Source organism: Nothobranchius furzeri, chromosome 17 (genome assembly GCF_043380555.1).
Source record: "Nothobranchius furzeri strain GRZ-AD chromosome 17, NfurGRZ-RIMD1, whole genome shotgun sequence".
Taxonomy (NCBI): Eukaryota; Metazoa; Chordata; class Actinopteri; order Cyprinodontiformes; family Nothobranchiidae; genus Nothobranchius; species Nothobranchius furzeri.
Window position 1 is genome coordinate 29,193,617 of NC_091757.1, and position 19,931 is coordinate 29,213,547.

Below are 19,931 nucleotides of genomic sequence, written 5' to 3' on the forward strand. Positions count from 1 at the left end.
TAGAACAATCACGGCCGAGTGCATACACCCTCCACAGGAAGTAGCTCCGCTAAGAGCAGCGACTTCCTGCTAGCGTGAACAGAACATAAATAGGCTGAGCTGTGACAGCCTGATGCATATTCATGTAAAAGAGGAAGCTGTCTGACTGCCTCAGATGTTTTGGTTACAGTTCACAGATTGAGCTGATGGATTGTGTGACATCCAGAAGCTGACAGCTTTACTAACTGCTCTCCTGTGAATGGCAGCCCGGTCCAAGAGTGTGATTCCTGGAGAAGGGGGTCCTGGACCTGGCTCCCCGAGCTCCCCCACATCCATGGAGAGGCCACTAAAGGCCGGCTGGCTGAAGAAGCAGCAGAGGTCTTTAGTGAAGAACTGGCAGCAGCGCTACTTTGTGCTGAGAGGAAGCACTCTGACCTACCACAAAGACGACAAGGAGAACACCTTGCAGGTCTGTGCATGGTCTTCGACATTCCACCTTAAAATAATCAAAATAGGTCCATGTCTCTCTTATAAATTCATGTTTTTATGAATGTTCAATCAAAAATGTTAGTTTCATACCAGTTTAATAAGCCAATCTTAAACATTTTGTGTTCCTGTGCTGAGTTCTGCACATTCGCACAACTTTATAGGACATTTATCATTTATCTTTTCCAATCAACACCACAAACATTCCACTAGCTCTGTGGCTAGCTTTGCAAACTTCCTGTGCACAAACTCATCTGATGTTAGAGAGCAAGAAAGAGGCTTTATCAGCCAAAGGGACCCAACGTTTGGTATCCTGCTTTAGATCTGTGTGAGGCAGATATCATTCGAGCCAACTAACAACATTTCTGCTATTTTAAAGCTGAACCTTGGTTCCACACTGAGGCCAAAAGGCAGGATTCTGGTATTTCCTCTGATTGGGAAAGAGAAACTCCAGCTGTTGTATTTGGTCAGCAGGACCGACCACAAACAAGTATTTAAGTGGAAAGTAGCCAACTCTGAAGCTTTTTACGTGTGTTCGTTGTTTAAACATCTGCTAATTCTATTCAGCTTTACTTTTCTACACAAATGGGTATTAAACTTCCAAAAATGGATATTTCTCCACGGAACCAGGACAGAATAGGAACATTCAGTCTGTAAGGAGCTGTGGCAGGTCAAAGGTCATCCTCATAGGCTGAATAAGTCTGGTGACAAAGCCAAAATCTCTGTATCTTCACACACAATCAGATGTTTTCAGATTCGTTTGGTCTTGAAACAGGAACCTATTGTCAACTCTCTGTGAGCTGGCAGGATGGTTCTTTATCTGCTCCTAGTAGCTACTGGTGGGTCTGGTGTGACGCTACTAAACAGCAGATGATTACACCTCCAGCAGCTCCAAGCTGGCTTTGGCTGAAATGTGTTTTAATAACAAATAAATGTAGGAAGCTGTCAAGTTATAGAAAATTAAACTTGTTTAGTTACAGAGGAATCATTGTCCCTCCTCGACAGTAAAGACTTAAAGGTGCATTATGTAGAAATGAAGTAAAAGTGACATCCTGTGGTAAAACGTGGTTACTGCAACCACTTTAAACAACTGGAGCTTTTTGCCGGCCACCGTCAAATTACAATCGTGGGCGCTGCAGTGTTAGCTTACAGGAGACACGGCACCCCCACACGCACTGATGGTAAACAGCTACGTCCCTCCTTCCGCCGTTTGGAAAGGAGAAAAACCGACAGTCCAGCAGCCAGCTGAATATGAAATATGTTTCAGTAAATTCTCACTATATTCTTACATACTGCACCTTTAATCTCTAAGTTTGAATAGACCATTGAACCAAGTGTTGATAGTTCTCCTTATGAGGACATTTTGGATGTTTATTCGTTGTTATTTTTATCCCCTAGGGAGTCATCCAACTACGCTCCAGTAAGGTTAATGAACTCCTGCCCAGCTCAGACGACACCGGGAAGTTCCTCTTTGAGATTATTCCACGTAAGCATATAATCAACCCTTAAAAGGGAAGCCCATTTATTCCAGAACCAGTTGGTGATTACTTTGGAAGAAATAATAAAAAGATGTGGACGTTGTTCCTTTTTACATTGTTATTGTAGAAATGGTGTCAAGTGAAATGTTTTTTAACATCTTTTGTGAAATCCTGATGAACGATCTTTAGGTTCAACTGGAGACAGAGAGCGATGTTCTTGTGTGTTGATGGCAAACTCCCAGAGCGACCTGGAGGATTGGGTCCGCGTGCTGCGTAGAGTCATTGGAGTACCGACTAGTGGAGGTCAGTCAGAAGCTTTAACAAAGATGGCTGACAAACATAAAGCAGGTGAAAAAGTGAGCAGATATCATTGAATGCCCATGAAAAAAAGGACGCAATGTCACTACATGCACAGGTAGAGCCTAAACTAAGATGGTGTCATCAGGAGAATGACACTCTTCTGCTGTGGGTAGCTTCTGGAACAGTCTCTGGACGTACAGCGAACAAGAAATGTCTTTTTTTTACAGCCTTAAATGAAACAAACTATCTTTAAACAGCTTAATTTATCCAGCACAACCTGTAACAGCATTTAAAAAATATCATCCTAACCCTACATAACTCTACATAACCCCAACCCTACAGTTCAAGAAGAATCATTTTAAAAAAAACAAGAAATACTGAAATTAAGCCCCATTACTCTGAAAGTCAGAAGAAGTATCAACCACATCCGTAACAGACCGTGGTTACTGGCTTCCACCTGTTATCAGCTGTTTGATCAGTGGAGCATAAAAACAGCTGATCCTGGAGCCTTCTCTTGTTTGGGAGTGCAGCTGACTGTGATTACATCTGAGGGACAGAGTGTTGGACAAACATAAAGAAGGAGATGGATAGAAAAGATCTACCAGGGCTCTCCCTGGATCTGGTCATCCCTCCAAACTGGATGGAAGAACAAGGAAACTGATTAGAGAGGCTACCAATGGCACACCCTGCCCAGTCTCCCCACTCTGTTTAGCCCTGCGTCTCCTGATTACTCCCACTTGCCTCTCGTTTTCCAATCACCCAAGCTCCCAGCCCTCATGTATTTAAACCCTCTCAGTTCTGTGTGTCTTGTCGGTTCATTGTTTCATTGTCCAGCGTGATCCTCATTAAATCCTCGTTTGAATGTTCCTGCCTGCCTGCTTCTTCCCCTGCAATTGGATCCTCACCTCCGCTTACCGCACCCACACGCCGTGACAACCAAGAGGTCGATGGCCACTCTGAAGGACTTTCACAGGACTTTATGGCAGTGTTGTCATTCTGAGCATGCTCTGGAGGGTCACAAGAAAAAAGCCAATTCTCAAGAAATGCCACATTAAACCTGGTTTGAGCTTTGCCAGAATTCAGCTTGAAGATTCTGATGCCAAACAGAAAACTTGATTAATCTCAGAATGAATTAGTTTGTTTATTAAAAGATTTTCTCAACTGTAATTGTAATATTTTAGGTGAATGTCAGGTCACACTGGATAAGTAAAGCTGGTAAAAGAAATGTATTTGTTTCTATTTAAGGATGAAATCCTGTGTGTGTGTGTGTGTGTGTGTGTGTGTGTGTGTGTGTGTGTGTGTGTGTGTGTGTGTGTGTGTGTGTGTGTGTGTGTGTGTGTGTGTGTGTGTGTGTGTGTGCTTGTACAGCTATCCTACTCAGGACCAGAAATGACATATTCACTAATCTTCTGAAGACCGATGGTTCGTGTAAGGACCAAAACCAAGCTCTAATACTCCCTGTCTTATGGGCCATTCCCATCTGTACCGGGTCGGCCCGGGCCGGGTAGCCCCAGTCGGCCCCAGCCTGGCCCGGTTGATTCCACACATCCTTGTCTTAAGCCCATGTGGGCTGATTCTACCCACCAATCAGAGGCTTGCTCTAATGGAAGGTGTGAATTTGCTGTCAGCAGTGGGCGTGTTGGCCCTGGTCGGCCTGAAGCAGTACCCCTCGGGAAGAGGGCTGAGAATGAGCCTTGGTTGGCCCGGAAAAATACCAGGCCACCCAGATATGTAAACAACCTACGCTACCCGGCCCGGGCCGACCCGGTACAGGTGGGAATGGGGCTTTAGGCTTAGGGGTGAGGTTTACACGTAAGATGTGAATTGAGTTTTTGTTAGTCAAGTTCAGGAATACATTGGTTAGGGTAAGGGTTAGGCATAAATGCAGTTACCATAATGAATGGAAGTCAATGTAAAGTCCTAATCTAAATAGAAATACAAGATTGTGTGTGTGTGTGTGTGTGTGTGTGTGTGTGTGTGTGTGTGTGTGTGTGTGTGTGTGTGTGTGTGTGTGTGTGTGTGTGTGTGTGTGTGTGTGTGTGTGTGTGTGTGTGTGTGTGTGTGTGTGTGTGTGTGAGTGCGTGCGTGCGTGTGTGTGATTATTTTCTATATGCACTGTACTCACCCTGAGAGTCGAGCCTTAAAGGACAAACGGACTTCTTCTCTTGCTGCTTCTCCCATTCTTCAGTCCTGATTATGGGTTCAGGATTTCTAAGTCACACAGAACAATACACTGTTATTAGGACTGTTATCAGGTGAGTCGTCCCCCCTCCAGGGAGTTTTTTGGGCTTCCAGGTGTGGCTGAAACCACCTGGGAGTCCAGTTAGAGCTGTAGGGTTTAGGCGGATGTTCTCCCTGTCTAAAATGCGGACGATGAGGTCCTCTAAAGAGTGTTCCTTGTGTTTAAGATGTAGATGAGCTGCTGCCAGCAGAGTGCCTACCTTTGCTCTCAAAGCTTTCAAATAGCGCGTTATGGAAACTTAAATTGTTCTCAATGTGCATCAAACAGTCCATGCTGTCATTTCCTCTCCCTCCATGTGGAGATGGGTCCCTATGTTGGGGAGCCTCTGGGACATCCGTGCTTCTGTCTGCCAATGTTGCAAAGGGACAGCGGGACAAGGGAACTGGACTGAAGTTGTCTTATGGCTGTTGATCGTGTTGGAAACATTTCCTGATATATTTTATAATGTCTGACATGTGAATGCAAGTGAGACATGATGTCATCAAATAAAACAATTGTTTACCCAGAAGACAACCTCGGTTTTCCGATTTGTTGATGCGGGGTGTTTCATGCTAGCAGAGCTGAGTGGTAGCAGAGGTGATGCAGCAGCAGATGGGTCTGGGTGGAGCTCCATCCTTGTGTGCTCTGGGTAGATCATCTCCAGGATGTAGTCTGTAGCAGATTCCCTGATTTACTTTGTCCCCCTCCACTCTCTGTGGGCCATCTGTGACTTTCCTCTTGTTGGGTTAAGATTGTAAATATTTATAACTTTTAAACAGAAACCCGTTTCAAAACCAGTTAAATATCCAACTCAGCAACATTTCTGCAATGATTCTGGGTGTTTGAATCGTTCTAAATGTTCTTGGTCGAAACAATCTCTCAGAGTAACGTCTTGTGTCTCTGACAGTGTTTGGGAAGAGTCTCATTGACACCCTAACTTATGAGCAGCGCTTTGGACCTCACATGGTACCGATCCTGGTGCAGAAGTGTGTGGAGTTCATTACAGAACATGGGCTGAATGAGGAGGGCATCTTCCGCCTCCCTGGACAGGAAAATGCTGTCAAACAGTTCAGAGACGCCTTTGATGCAGGAGAGCGGCCCTCGTTTCCCAGGTAACACCCTCACAATTCTCAAAATGATTTCATTGTTACACAATCTTCACGTGAATTCTAGTTGTAGAAATGCAAATGACATACGTTTCAAGATGGCTATGACCATAAATGTGCAAGGGTGGATGGAAAATTTAGAAGGCTCAGACGACAACTGCCTTAACAGGAGGCATCAGCTTTTTGTGATGAAGAGAGAGAGAGAGAGAGAGAGAGAGAGAGAGAGAGAGAGAGAGAGAGAGAGAGAGAGAGAGAGAGAGAGAGAGAGAGAGAGAGAGAGAGAGAGAGAGAGAGAGAGAGAGAGAGAGAGAGAGAGAGAGAGAGAGAGAGAGAGAGAGAGAGAGAGAGAGAGAGAGAGACTGCTCAGATCTGAGGCTGGTACCACATTCTGTTCTCAGAGACTCTCAGGAAGATGGCTTCATTACGCAACATCCTAAGCTCCTCTGTCAGAGAGCAGTTAGTCAGAACACCTGTGCTCTAATGCTCATGAGCACAGGGGTAGTGGAGGAAAAACCTGGGCAAGAGACTATTGTGAAGCACAAAAGCAGGACGCTTGGGGCGAAAGTGTTCCTGACAAGAGATCTACTATCATAGGAAAGCATGAGACTTTCACTGTGAGGGAGAATGTATAAGGATCATACACACACACACACACACACACACACACACACACACACACACACACACACACACACACACACACACACTTATGTTGGTACTGACTTCTGTTCGGATGACTGGACCCTCCCACACCAGTCAGGAAGACCCTCGTGAATCGTTTTTCTAACTGATGAATGTCACACTCAAGCACAGCCTGGCCCCCGCTCCTCACTCTGCTCACTTGTTACTGGGGAATGAGAGGGCAGTTGGGTACCAGTCCTGGGACTGGAACACACCTGCAGCACCTGAAGCTCACAACACGAGTGAAGGCCAACAGCAGCATGCTGGAGGGGAGTCTGGGGTGACTGTACCACATATGTGCTGTGCTGTTTAATCCATCAGTCCTTAAAGGGAGTCAAGCTGAAGCCCTTAGATTGTAACAGGTCTGAAGTTTGGATTTTCATTTAAAAAATGAAGATATTTGAGGACAAAAAGGCGCTTTTACTGATCCAGCTAGGCTCTCCTAGCTCATCCGACTAAAAACGTGCCTCATGCTGGAAACCGGAAGTGACGTCGCTCAAGGAAAACATTCCAGACTCAGCTCATAAAAACAGGATTTGAAGCAGCAGCACGGAGCTCCAGATTGTGAACAGGAACACACACTTGTGTTAAACAGTGAAGGTGCACAGCCACACAGTTTAGAGCCAGCGACACAAACACCAACCATCATTAAACGAGTTGGATCAGCGTTACCTCAGCAACTAAAAATAACCAGAGTCCAGCACAGCTTCCTTGAGGTGCGTCATGAGTCACATGACTGCCCACTTCCCTTGATTTAGTATGTTTGAACACCTGCAAGTTATCAGAAAACCTGGAAGTACAACCAAAGTAACTTTTTGACATTACACGATGTTTTTCCATCATTTTAAAGAACATTGAAGGTGCTTTTTACGTTATTTTCCATAAAGGTGACCGAGCAGAACTTCCAATCAATAACTGATGAGAAGTATTGTTACAACGAAGAAATAAACCATTTCCTTAATTTATTTAATTTTTATTTGTGTATTTAGGGGTTCCCATTTACTCCTTGAAATAATTCAGGTTTAACTGTACATAGCTGGACCCAGACACCATTTATTAGCTAAGTCCTGCAGGCACTCGTCCTTGCTCGAGTAAAAGCAGGAGCCTGTTGACGCTACGGTGCTCCTTAAACCCGTCTGACTAAACAAACTCAGATCTCAGCATGAACAGAAACTCGGCTCAAGCTGAATCATCGCACGATCACTCTGAGTGTGACCTATAGTCCGGTTAAAAGCATGCAATGGTGAAAGCAGGATGAGATTCACACTGAAACGTGTTCTCAGTGACACAGATGTCCACACGGTGGCGTCGCTGCTCAAACTCTACCTGCGAGAGCTTCCTGAGCCGGTCATCCCATGGTCTCAGTACCAGGACTTCCTGGACTGCACCAACCTGCTGGACTCCATCAACACAGAGGTATGTATAACTTCCAAAGAGCACCAACATGAGTGAGAAGGTTGAGTTTCTGTGCACAAAAACCATGTTTTACACGTGCACACCAGCAGGGCTGGGAAAGGTTGGACAGACAAATTGCTCTTCTCCCCAGAGTCAACTACAACCTCCTCAGCTACGTCTGCAGGTGAGTGGTCGCCGGCGCACAGAGCTTTAGAGCAGCTCTGGTTTTAAAGCTCGGCTGTCCTGAGATCAGTTCCCAGGTCTGATGTTTCCTTTTGCTGCCAGGTTTTTGTTTGAGGTGCAGAATCACTCCACGGTGAATAAGATGAACGTGGAGAACTTGGCAACAGTGATGGGAATCAATCTGCTCAAACCTCAAATAGAAGATCCGATCACCGTCATGAGGGGTGAGAGCAGAGACACGGTGGACCCGCAGGTTTAGATCAGTAGTGTGAGCATCAAAACTCTACAAGTGGGCCAAGTTGAGCAGAAAGAACCCAGATTTTTCAAAGAAAGAAAACAGATGAAACATGTTGATGATAATCTTTTCATATTTGTGTTTGTTTGTCCTTCACAGCAACTCCTCAGATCCAGAAGCTGATGACGGTGATGATCAGACAGCACGAGACTCTGTTTCCTGTCTCCAAAGATGTGCTCCCCCCCTCACCCTCAACCAAGACGGAGAGCCAGAAAAATGCTCCTCGAAGCTTTGTGGGCTGGGAGTCTTCTGAGGTACAGGCTGCAGGACGCAGACCGGCACGCACGCACCAACACTGACTTTCCTTGTTTAGTTCCCTTTTGTTCAGCGTTCGGGGTGTAAACTCACCGTCTGTGTTTTGCTCAGATGGGCGACGTATCTCTGTCCGAGTCTCCGGAAGAGGAGGAAGATGACGACAGCCCAGGCCCTCTTAGAGGGGACTCCAACCCCCAGAGAGTCCTGCAGGAGCCCCTCTCTCCTGGCTCAGACGACTGGCTAGGAAGTCCTCGCAAACGCACACAAACCCTGCCCAGCTTTAACTGTCCCCTCACGGGGATGGCAGCCAAGGCGGAGGCCCTAAACAGGTGGAGTCGCTTTCAAGAGAGCGTGGAGGAGAGGTGTGGCACTCTGTCAGAGGACATTTTTAAAATGCTGGACCTGCGGACATCGGGAACCTTTTTTGGGGGGTCTCAGATGAGCAACAAAACAGCGGAGGATAGATTTACATCCCGAAGGGGAAGTGACCACACTTGCACTTCTTCTACTGGTTCCCAAAAACCCGAGAGTGACCCCCAGCCTGTGCAGGTTGTGTCCAACCAAAAGAGTGTGGAGACGTTGAGGGTGATCAGTCCGGTGCAGCTGGCCAACAGCAGACCAGAGCAGAAGGAGGACCAGCAGCAGCTCGTGAACACGTGAGTTCAGCCCAACGCTAGCGGTGATGAGAACAGAGAGGCATCCTGTTTTGATCTAATCTGTCCGTCTCTCTCCGATGTCCTCTGTCAGTTTGCAGCAGGAGAACAAGGAGCTGAAGGTCGCCGTGGCAGAGCTGCAGGCTGCTTTGGAGGCAGAGCGCTGCCGTGTGGCTGCTCTGGAGATCTGCCTAAAGAATGCAGAGAGCAGCAAAGAAGAGGCCCAGAGGCGCAGCAAGGAGCTGCAAACAGACATTCAGAAGTTCTTAGAGAAACGAGCTCCTTCCTAACAGACCTTTTCACACCTGTGAGCGTGCTTTTGTTCATCTGATAACCTCGACACAGCTCGCTGCATCCTTCCAGTGCTGGATCCTGCCGACTTGATCAGTTTTGGACCTAAAGAGAAGCTGCTGGCTCGTTTTTCTGTGCCAGTCTCTAGCAGTAAGAAACGTTCGATGGACTTTACCGCCACGGTCCAGTTAGAGGCTTAAACACGCGTCATCTGCCCCATCAGAGCCACACCTGGCACAAACAACCCACCTGTGTCGTTCAGATGTCACCCGTCATGAAACTGAACTACGAGTTTATTATCGACAAAAAGATTCAGAACATTCGTTCATGTTTGAGTATTTCTTCAATCCGGTGCAAAAACAGGCCTAAAGAGAGAAAAAAGGGCTGGAATAATGAAGGAAATTAGAAATAAATGAAGTGATGTCATGTTAGCGTGTGTCTTATTTGTGCTGAGCTCTGCTGTAACTTCAAATAATCCAGATTTGGCTTCACTTGGTCACACGAGTCTTTCTAATAAAACCTGAAGATTAATTTCATTCTCCCACATTTGTTTTTCAGACAGACGCTGTCGCTTCACGGTTAGATGTAGCAGGAAAGAAACAAATGAAAAAGCTCACCAAACCCCAAAGAGATTAAAGGAATTTGTATACATGAAGGAGCTTTGGCACCGGCGTGTCCGCGTTTCTCCCTCAGGCCCCGTTAAACTGACCAAACCACGAGACCACATTAAGGGTGATGGGTGTGTAAAAATGTTGCCTTTGCTGCTTTGTTTTTGTTGCTCTGCTGCCGATGAGCTGGATTTAACTGGAACTGGCAGATTCGTTCAGTTTAGCCGTCAGGACCACGCAGGCGTCCTGCTGATTAGGAGGGCATTTACAGGAATTGCATTTTGCAGATTTGTGTTGCTTTTAGCTGCTTTTAGTTCTGTTGGGCAGCAGATGGGAGATCATAAAAGAGTGAAACTGTATATCAGCACAAATTATTGTCTGTTAAAGGGTCCGGCCCCAAATATGGAGTCAGCCACCTCCACAAATCCACATTTGTTACACCCTGGGGCCTGTAATGGAGACCACATGAAGGGTTTTAGCTGTGTGCGTGTGTGCGTGTGTGCGTGCATGCGTGCGTGCGTGCATGTGTGTGTGTGTGTGTGTGTGTGTGCAAAAGGATGTTACCACTATCAAGCCTTCTCAAGCCCATCAGGAAGATGTGACAGCCTGTTGCAGCAGCAGTTCAACAAAGCACCAGATAACGGCACGTCTGTCAACCATCAGCCTGGCAGATGAGTGGCAGAGGTAGGAAAAGCTCATTCTTTCCCATCTCAGTGACGCACTGAAATCAGGAGTGTATCTGGGGGTCACGAGAAGAAGCCGAGGAATGAAGGACAGTGTGGTGGGAAGTGGGTTCAGGTGACTAACTGAGCAGTTAATGAGGTTATGCTAACATAACCGGAGCCTCTCAGCGCAGCCGGCCGTGCCAGCAGAGAGCGGTCATGCGTTCGTTGGATGCCAGACATTGTTGGATGGTGAAAATCTTTCTGTGTCACCACATTTCTGCAAGCTTCACCTTTGACTTTCTGCTGTCTCCCTAATCGGGTAGAATGTCTCCAGAAAAACATGCCCCCCCCCCCCCCCCCCCCCCCCCCCGTCAAGGCACGTGAAGGTGCCTCATCCCGCTGTCAGTGCCCTCTCGTCCTCGTAACCCGCAGAGGAAGGAGTTGAGTTTGTTTTGTCGCGGCTGAATTATTTTGTATATTTTGACAGAAACTTGAAATGTTCTTGAGGCTCAAAGCAAACTCGCGATCTGCTGCTGCGGTCCCACACCTCATTGCCTTTTTACTTCATTTAGATTGGGGTTGTCTGATATCCTGCTGCATTCAGCGACATCAACAGGCCCAGGCAGTGTTTTGTCAAAAAGAAATGCTCAATGAAGATTAGGAAGACACTGAGAGAACTCCACCAAAGCAAACAAACAAGAGAAGAGAATCAATCCTGGAACGCCCACCAAAACAAGGAAGAGGCTGCAGGACAGTGTTTATAAAATCCTCATTAAGGAAGCTGTGAGATAACGCACACGGCAGGCCATCGCACACACACTCACACACACACACATGCACACACGCACGCACACACATACACCACAAAGAGCCCATAAGCACTGCGCAGTGCAGGGCCCACCATATCGTAGATAAGGGACAGAGCTGGGAAGGGAGAGCAGAACAGAGACGGACCAACAAGGGAGAGGACACTACAGAGATGAGTGGGACAAACAAAGACGAGCCTCGGCCACCCTGCCACCGGAACCACAGTCCTGCTGTAAGGGACTTCAAAAGGTGTGCATGAGAATAAATACTGTGAGATCTGGAGGGAGCGCCAGGCGTAAACACGAATGCAGAGGGCCTCTCGTTGACCAGGGAAAGGGTCCGCTGCTGCTGAAGAACCACGACTGCCTCAAATGTTTCAGACTGCAGAGAAACTGAACACAAGTTAATGAACCTTTTGGTTTTTTTTGCATGAGCTCGACTACAGGACACCCCAGTGGGCAGACACTAGATCGCTGCAGACTGCTTCTCTCATGGCGAGCATTTGGGTCTCTCACCCGGGAACCATTTGCACCTCCAAGGTTTTGTTCTTGCTGTTTTCCATCCTGCTGCTCAGAGGGCCTCTCTGTGGAGAAAGCAACCCCATCCCCAGCGCTCTTCACAGGCAGAATCCTGCTCCAGGACTAGGGGACGGGCATGGAGGGGTGGTGGAACCTTCGCTGCTGGAGCAGGAAGACAACGCAAAAATGCAAAGTCTGCTGGAGAACCTGAAGGAACAGTTTCTACAAACTTTCAACCTGTCTGGCTTGGGTTCTCCAATGTCGCCTCCTAGAAGTACAAAAGAAGAGCCTCCTGAATACATGATGGAGCTTTATAACCGCTTTGCTAATGATCGGACGGCCATGCCCACCGCCAACATCATACGCAGCTTCAGAAACGAAGGTAGAAGCCTACAGACACGCTTTTGAGAACTGGGTTTTCTATTTGAATTGCTGAAATGATGTAAAATTTTACAGTTTAGGAATTTACTTGAGGAAAATATGAAATATTAAAATTACCAAGGAAAGTTTCATTGAACCGCACAAAAGAAAGTTCCTTTTTATTCTGACACAATAATGATTTGGATCTTGAGAGCTTGTCTTTGCAAAGAAACTTTCAATTAAAAGTAATTTTTTTTCACCAAACGCAGCAAAAATATAATAAAGAGTGAATGTTCCTTTGTTTTGGGACAGATTCATGTACTGAAAGTTTGCTGAAACGCAGTGAAAGAGTTGAATTCAGTGGAGAAGTTCATGACTGATCTTTCTGTGCAGATTCAAATCCCAGCGTTGTGGGTGTCAGAGGAGTGAGACGCCACCCACTCCTCTTCAACGTGTCGGTTCCCCATCACGAAAGCATCGTGACGGCAGAGCTTCGCCTCTACACTCTGGTCCAGACTGACCGACACCTTTATACTGGAGTGGACCGCAAGGTCACCATCTATGAACTGAAATCCCACGACTGGCTTGGCAACGCGACCGATGTGAAAACAACGAGGGGAGATGCCTTCAGAGAAGAAGAGGAGCGGACTCAGTTGGTAGAACTGGCTTCGCGTCAGGTTTACGGGACCGATAACGGCTGGGAGGCTTTTGATCTCACCGGCGCTGTTCAGCGTTGGCGCAAATCTGATGGCGTCACCACGCGCCGACTGGAAGTCCACATATCGAGCATTTCCAGTGATCGGAATGATCAAGGTGTGAGAAATGACAGAAAAGACAGGAGTCCACCTGAAGGGGACATGAGGATTGACAACAGCCCAGAGGAAAAGCACAACCCCCTGCTGATTGTTTTCTCTGATGATCAGAGCGGTGATCATCGCGATGACAAACGTGAGCTGAATGAGATGATTGACCACGAGACTTCTAACGCCGTGCTGCAGAACGACATGGAAGTGGGTCTGGACGGGATGTGGGGGGAGGTGGGAGGGGACAGTGATGAAGGAGAACCAAATGAAGAAGACCTTATCCAGATGCGCTCTAACTTGATCTACGACACGGCATCCCGCATTCGGCGCAACGCCAAAGGGAACCACTGCAAGAAGCAATCTCTATACGTGGAGTTCAAGGATATTGGATGGGACAGTTGGATCCTGGCGCCCACTGGTTACGAAGCTTTTGAATGCGCTGGCATTTGCTCCTACCCGCTGACCAAGCACGTCACACCCACCAAGCACGCCATTGTCCAGACGCTGGTCAATATCAACAGCCCCCAGAAGGCGGCTCAAGCCTGCTGCGTGCCAACCAAGCTGGACCCCATCTCTCTTCTCTACCTGGACGACACAGGGGTGGTTACGTACAAGTACAAGTATGAAGGGATGGTTGTGGCTGAGTGTGGCTGCAGATAGTCCATCTTTTTGGTTGAACTCTTTGTAAAGTCTTACCAGACGAGGACGACACAACATCAACGATTGTGGAGAAAAGCCAAGAGGGCAGGGGCAAAGCTCTGAGCACCACCTAGTGAGACCGACATGTCACGTCACCGTTGATGAAGCTACCTGTGAGAACAAGACTCTGCACAGCCAGACCGGAACTATTTCATCTTCCAAGGCATAAAGCGTGAATCTCTGCAGCATCGGTGGAGAAGACTTGAGCCGTGGAACAGACCTACAGACGGAGTGTTGCCACTAAAAAGTTACACTCTCATCCCCAAAACCTCTGTAAAAACTGAGCTGTGCAACAATCTGTGCGCACCGGTGGGAACTCGTGGGCCAGTCGTCTTCCTCCCTCTGCTTTCCCCTGACAGCTGTCTTCCTCTCCACTTATCTCTGGCCTCCCAACTCAATGCAAACACTCATCAGCACTTCATGTGCCTCGGTGCAGTCAAATGACCTGCCTGAGGCAGCCTGACAGGCCACAAACTCCGCAGGCCCGCCTCCTGCAGCGCCCTGATATGTGAGCTCTGTGCAAGCGCTCCCGGTGGCAGGGCCACTTATCTCAACCCCGTTTCCCACTTCACGTCTATTTTCCACTCTCCTCAAGCCGCAGCGATAGCGAGGTGTTGGGGGTTAAAAAACATTACTCCACCACGTGTGCTCGGAGGACTGAATGCAACTTTTCAAGTGTGTGTGTGTGGGTGGGGGGGTCCACATTCTCAGGCTACATTTTAAACTAACTGACCCAGCAGTCTGTGCCCTCAGCATGTCTCCAGCAGTCATCCATCACTTGCGTGAGAACAGGATGACTGTCTTTAAGCCTGAAGTAAAAATGGCGGAGGGCTCTTGTTGTTCCGTTATGAGCTGTTTGTTATGTCTGCTGCCTGTGTCTCATAAAATACTATTTATTGTTCTAATTTATTAATTTCTACACCAAAGTAGATGAATATATTTGTACGTTTGTTTGTTAACGCAGGTTTTGTACCCATGACAATGCATTTGCAGCACGAAAAAATGTTGGGAAGAAAAACGGTCAAAGATTGTAAAACAATGAAATAAACAAAACTACTCAACACATTTCTGGTTCTGGTGTCTCATGAGCACCGAGTCGTTCTGACTCAGATGCCTCGGACTTGCAAAACGGTTTCAAAGAAGCTGCAGGAGCAGACACACAATCCTTCATGACGACGCTATCTGCCCAGAGGTCGTAGTTCATGCACCAGCAGATCAACAGAGGACCATGGGAAAGGAATGGAAGACCTGCTAATGAATGACCCACCAACAGCACTAACCGCTAACAGGAGGAAGAACCTGTGAACATTGTTTCTACAGAAAATAGCTGCAACCTTCTGTTAAAGAGAAAATAACTTCAGTAGTCACAAACATGAAATAATAGTTAACCCTCTGGAGGCAGGCGGTGCAGATTAGCAGCAGTTAAAACCTACCGACCTGTTTACTCCACATATGTATTTCATGAGCATTTTTTAACTCAGAAGTACCCCTGAAGAACCTGGTTGTTCGTCCTTTTATCAAAACTTATTTAGAGCCTGAGAGGGTTAAAGATTTACTGAATTTTTTACTCATAAAACTTAAACTTTGCTTTTGAATAATACTTTTATAGAATATAAAAAATGTAAACTTTCCTGAACAAGTAACCCAGAGAAGAAAAGAATGTGGCCATAGAAGCAAAAGTGTGTCCTGTTCTCACTATTTAAGCTGCAACAGCAAATCTGCCAAACAAGCTAGACGAAAACGTTTCTCATGCCTCCAAACAACATTCTAACATCCAAATATAATGTGGAGCTAAAAAAAAAACCCAAAATTAATAAAGTGGTTCTCTCGCATTAGTCTAAAAACATCCATCAATCATAGCATCAAATCAAAAGCAACCGTTAGACCATCCGGTTGTTTGTCTCGTCGAACCGCCACACTGCCCTGGGTCCTCCATTCATTACGTATTCGCATAATTGGCAACAGAACATCACTGAGGTTCTGCTGCTGATGGTGACTCCACAGCTGGGTGAAGCCAGGTTGAGCAGACAGGCCCAGTCTGCAGGCACGGGGCTCTGGGACGGCTCCTCAGGTGCAGCATCACATGTGCTCACAAGAGCAACGTGTTCATGAGACACAAACGAGGACGGGTGTGTACCAGCTCACGTACACACAGTTGTAAATATGCAGCTGCTGTCGACTAAGTCCTCAAACGGTTACCTTTGTGTGTGTGTGTGTGTGTGTGTGTGTGTGTGTGTGTGCGTGCGTGCGTGCGTGCGTGCGTGTGTGTGTGTGTGTGTGTGTGTGTGTGTGTGTGTGTGTGTGTGTGTGTGTGATTTTCACATTAAAACCAAACAATGCAAACAATTTTTTTCTCAGAAACTTGAAGGTTTATCAGAATAAAATGCTATGCTGCAGCTTGGAGGTGTTACTTCACGGTGAGCAGCTGTTCATTTCCTTTGTGTGGGTTTATGAAGTCATTTTAAAAGCACTGAGAGGATCGTCGGAGCGGAGTAAAGCTTGTACGCATCACAAATCTGCTGCTTTACTGACAGTTCACAGATGCCTCTGCTGGGATTTTGTCAGAGGCCTCTTAGAAATCCAGATTTGGCAACAGCCCATACATGCACTGAGATGTTTCAGAACCCAAATCAGTCGGGCCCTGGTGACCCTTTGTGTAGGACAGAGCAGAACCCTTCTAGAAACAGAGACAAGAGCAAGAACCTCAGCCACTGTTACAAGAGATGGTCTCGGCTATTTTTGGATCACTAATTGAATATTTACAGAGCATAGGAGGACTCGTGAATCTGGCCTTTGTCGTGGAGGAAGCGTGTTCAGGGGAGATGTTTTATCAGCATGTGATCTGTCGATGAGGACGGCTGGAGTGGATTCTGCTTTTTCAGTTTTTTATGAAAAATAAGGCCTCAAAATAAGAATTGCTAGAAAGATCTTTAAGAAGACTTTGGCCTGTGTGCGTGTGCAGATATCTCAGATAGCTTCAGGATCATATAATTGTCCTCGGGCTGACATCACGACGCCGGCAGCTGCACGTTGACGTGCCTCTCGCTGTGAACGTGTGATTTTGGCCCTAACTCTGACGCTGGGCCTGTAATAGGGCCTGATTGTTTCCGCTTTGGGTCAAGCTCTTTATCAAACCATCTTTAGGCTCCTCCACCACCCAGAACTCAGCTGTCCTCAGAGGCACTGCTTGCACAATCTCTGCTTCGTGCTTCACGAGAAAAAAAATCACCTCCAGATATTCAAACGCCTTTTAACTGTTTACATCTGCTGTTCCAAAACGTTTAAACGTGGTTTTAGGAGAGACGAGAAACAGATGTTCGGTTCAGATGACAACAATCGACAGAAATCTGGAGGGACATGTGTAGCAGAGCTTGTGCTGTTGAAGTTCATCATACTTTTACTGTTTTTGTCTCATTAGAGACTCAGATGAACTTAAATTTGTGTCTCTGTGTTTTTCATTAGCTGGCTTGTTTCCTTTTTCTTCTCAGGACTTTCTCTGTTTCCCTGCAGCACCTCTCCACATGATTAGAATCTCTGCTTCCGCTGCCAAGACTGCCTTCTGCAGTTGCTGGGCCTCCTCCTGATGGTTCACACGGTGAGTCCAAGACGGGCCCGTGATGAGGAGCAGGAGGCGTTAGCAACTCCTAACTCTGCTCTTCAGCATGAGCAGCAGAAGCATGGTGGATCAGACAGTCAGCAGAAAGATTTTAGTGCGGTTGACAACATACTTTCAGTAAACTGCAAAGACAAACATATTAAGAAACACGTGGTTTTGATTGTACGGTAACATCCCCCATGGAACTGGTTTTCCATGTGAACAAAGCAGCTGAGAACCCCCAGAGCGTACAGATTGCTGCAGCAGGAACATGAAATAATGAACACCAAGTCTGCATCCGTTGCTCACAAAACCAAATGTTTTCTACTGAAAATTCTCCAGCAGCAAACATATATTTTAAGGTGTTCTAGAATGGGGTTTGTTTACGGTTGAAAACGGATCTTTGAGCCTCTGTCGGAAGTCAAAAACTCCCATGAGTTCTGACAAATGACCAAATAAAACACGCATAATAAGGGTCGTTTTAAAAAGAGCTGTTTTGCCCGCCCAGCCCACCAGAACATGAATGTGCAATGAGCTGCATGCTGACCAAGGCAGCTTAAGGTTGGTTTATGCTTGACGCGTCTTGGAGGTCCGCACGGCTCCGCGCAGAAAAGTTGCATCATTTTGAGTAATTTTAACAACCACGCCCCTCCACCGCGTCTCCGCACGGACCAAGATTTCCGCAATGCGCACCTCGGAAAATTTCTAACCACGCGGACGGATGGACACAAAAAACATGGCGGACCGGCAAGAACTAGTATGGTAGAGGTTCGTAAACACAGACATTTGTATGATTCAGCTCTCAGAGATCACCGTGATCAACATGTTGTTAATAATTCTTGGAGAGAAATAGCTCGCACTGTCGGAAAAGACGAGGATGCTGTTAAAAATGCTGGAATGCCATGTTGTAAACAGTAATTTCTACTTCTACTATGGTGTAGTGTTGGGTGCATGCCGTAGAGCTCCATGCTGCCCCGTTCAGTTTGGGAGAATATTGGCTCACCGCAGAGACAAGCAGCAAGAACCATAAACGCTGCGAGTTGTGAAGCGCGTTCCATCCGCGAGCCGCATCACCAAGCAGAAAGTGAATGCGTCAAGCATAAACCAAGCTTAACCCGTACTTTATGACTACACGGGACAAAAATGTGTGTGTGGTTGTGCGTGTTACTCTTTAGTTTTTCTTCATTTTTGTCAAATAAATGCTTTGTTAGAATGATCTGTTTTAATCATTTCTGTTATTTATTTTGTTCTTGTGAAGTGCCTTGTGATATAGTCCCCACTATATATATATATATATATATATATATATATATATATATATATATATATATTTATATATATATATATATATATTAGCCAGTTGCAGCCATAGCTCAGAGCTCATGCTAAATGACCATCCTATGGTGAATCAAACCAGAACGTTCAGTGGAATAATTTTAGCGGCACATGAACCATCCTTTTGTTTCAACAACTGTTATTTGCTCAATCCACCACCCACTGATCAGGCGTGAAAGCATCCGCCAGAAGCCACCTGGGAAGTATCTTTTGACCAGTCGTGCGTATGCTGATGGTGTCCACGATCCTCAGATGCATGAGAAATCCACTCATGCGCTCTGAGAGACGGCTTCACCTGCAGACCGGATCTCCAAGAACTTCCACCATCCAGTGTGCGTAGACTAAACGATGGCGTCAGAGTGGTTGATGTAAATTTGATAACTTGTTAAATTACAGCCAAACAGCCAAATTCCTTTTATAAACCCAGACATCACACCTTTCTGAGTCACTTAGAAAAACTCTTAAACATACAAGGTCATGTTCCATCAGAGTTCATTTGTTGTCTCATTTGATCACTTTGCACCATCATTTATCTTTCATCATCATTAATATAGTAATACATAGATTTTTATAAACTATATTTTTGCCTCTGTGTCAAATTAATATAAAATGTTGTTTCCCTGGATTAACCAGCGATGGAATATTAAAGGGTCAATAATGATGATCATATTTATATGGAATATGACATTTTACTGAATACCTTTATATTCTATTGACAATATATTCAAAGTAACCAAATCGTTACACTCATGAGGAACGAGGCTATTTGTAATATTTTTATAATCCATGAATTCTGCGGACAAAGTGTAGTTTTTGACCAGAAATATGATGAAATACTTAGTTTTTGACTTGTTTGACTGATGCTTTAGTGACTTTTTACTTTTTCTCTGTTGCTTTAAAAAAGCAGGAACGAGACTCAAAATTACAAATCAGGGAGCAGAAAAAAACCATTTTGATAAAAACTTTTAAAAATTTGTCTTGATACTTCCAAACAAAACGTGTTAAAAACTATCATTTATTTTATTTATCTGCCCCCAAACATTCATTTTGTAACAAAGCAAATGAATTAGTCATGAGTTAATAGCACAAATGTATTAGGAAGCTGCCCAATTACCCATATTTCTAATCGTTTATTTCCTCAACACGTGGCTGCAATGAGCCATGCGCCTTCCCACAACAGGGCGAGTAAATCTCGGAAGGCATGCTCTTCCAAGATTT

The 19,931-nt window shown here is 45.9% G+C and overlaps 2 protein-coding genes and 1 long non-coding RNA gene across 4 annotated transcripts in view; 2 read left to right on the top strand and 1 right to left on the bottom strand.

Annotated features, from left to right (window-relative positions):
• The window catches only part of arhgap25 (Rho GTPase activating protein 25), a 13,756-nt gene extending 3,902 nt beyond the window's left edge, over positions 1–9,854 (top strand). Inside the window, exons 2-11 of one of the 2 annotated variants that reach the window (XM_015971923.3) lie at positions 246–448; positions 1,864–1,951; positions 2,133–2,246; positions 5,372–5,576; positions 7,535–7,667; positions 7,754–7,830; positions 7,932–8,053; positions 8,224–8,378; positions 8,491–9,035; positions 9,127–9,854. In XM_015971923.3, coding sequence (XP_015827409.3) covers positions 246–448; positions 1,864–1,951; positions 2,133–2,246; positions 5,372–5,576; positions 7,535–7,667; positions 7,754–7,830; positions 7,932–8,053; positions 8,224–8,378; positions 8,491–9,035; positions 9,127–9,322 — 1,838 coding nt within the window. In that variant the 3' untranslated portion in view covers positions 9,323–9,854. The remainder of the gene's footprint in view (positions 1–245; positions 449–1,863; positions 1,952–2,132; positions 2,247–5,371; positions 5,577–7,534; positions 7,668–7,753; positions 7,831–7,931; positions 8,054–8,223; positions 8,379–8,490; positions 9,036–9,126) is intronic. The other variant, XM_015971924.3, reaches the window with a different exon arrangement.
• LOC139063752 (uncharacterized) lies at positions 3,127–8,603 on the bottom strand. Its single transcript, XR_011517101.1, has 3 exons — positions 8,473–8,603; positions 4,369–4,454; positions 3,127–3,250 (listed from the first exon to the last, which is right to left on the bottom strand). It is a non-coding gene; the product is annotated as an uncharacterized lncRNA (long non-coding RNA).
• A 1,896-nt stretch (positions 9,855–11,750) lies between the features above and the next one.
• Positions 11,751–13,788, top strand: bmp10 (bone morphogenetic protein 10). Its single transcript, XM_015971925.3, has 2 exons — positions 11,751–12,303; positions 12,675–13,788. Exons 1-2 carry the CDS (start codon positions 11,895–11,897, stop codon positions 13,742–13,744), a joined length of 1,479 nt encoding a protein of 492 aa, XP_015827411.3. The 5' UTR covers positions 11,751–11,894; the 3' UTR covers positions 13,745–13,788.
• The last annotated feature ends 6,143 nt before the right edge of the window (positions 13,789–19,931 follow it).

What these genes read in the sequence shown, in the direction of transcription:
- bmp10 (XM_015971925.3), top strand. Translation starts at nt 11,895, where the DNA reads ATGGCGAGCATTTGGGTCTCTCACCCGGGAACCATTTGCACCTCCAAG. An exon ending in ACGCAGCTTCAGAAACGAAG is followed by an intron (nt 12,304 to 12,674) that starts GTAGAAGCCTAC and finishes CTTTCTGTGCAG; the next exon opens with ATTCAAATCCCAGCGTTGTG.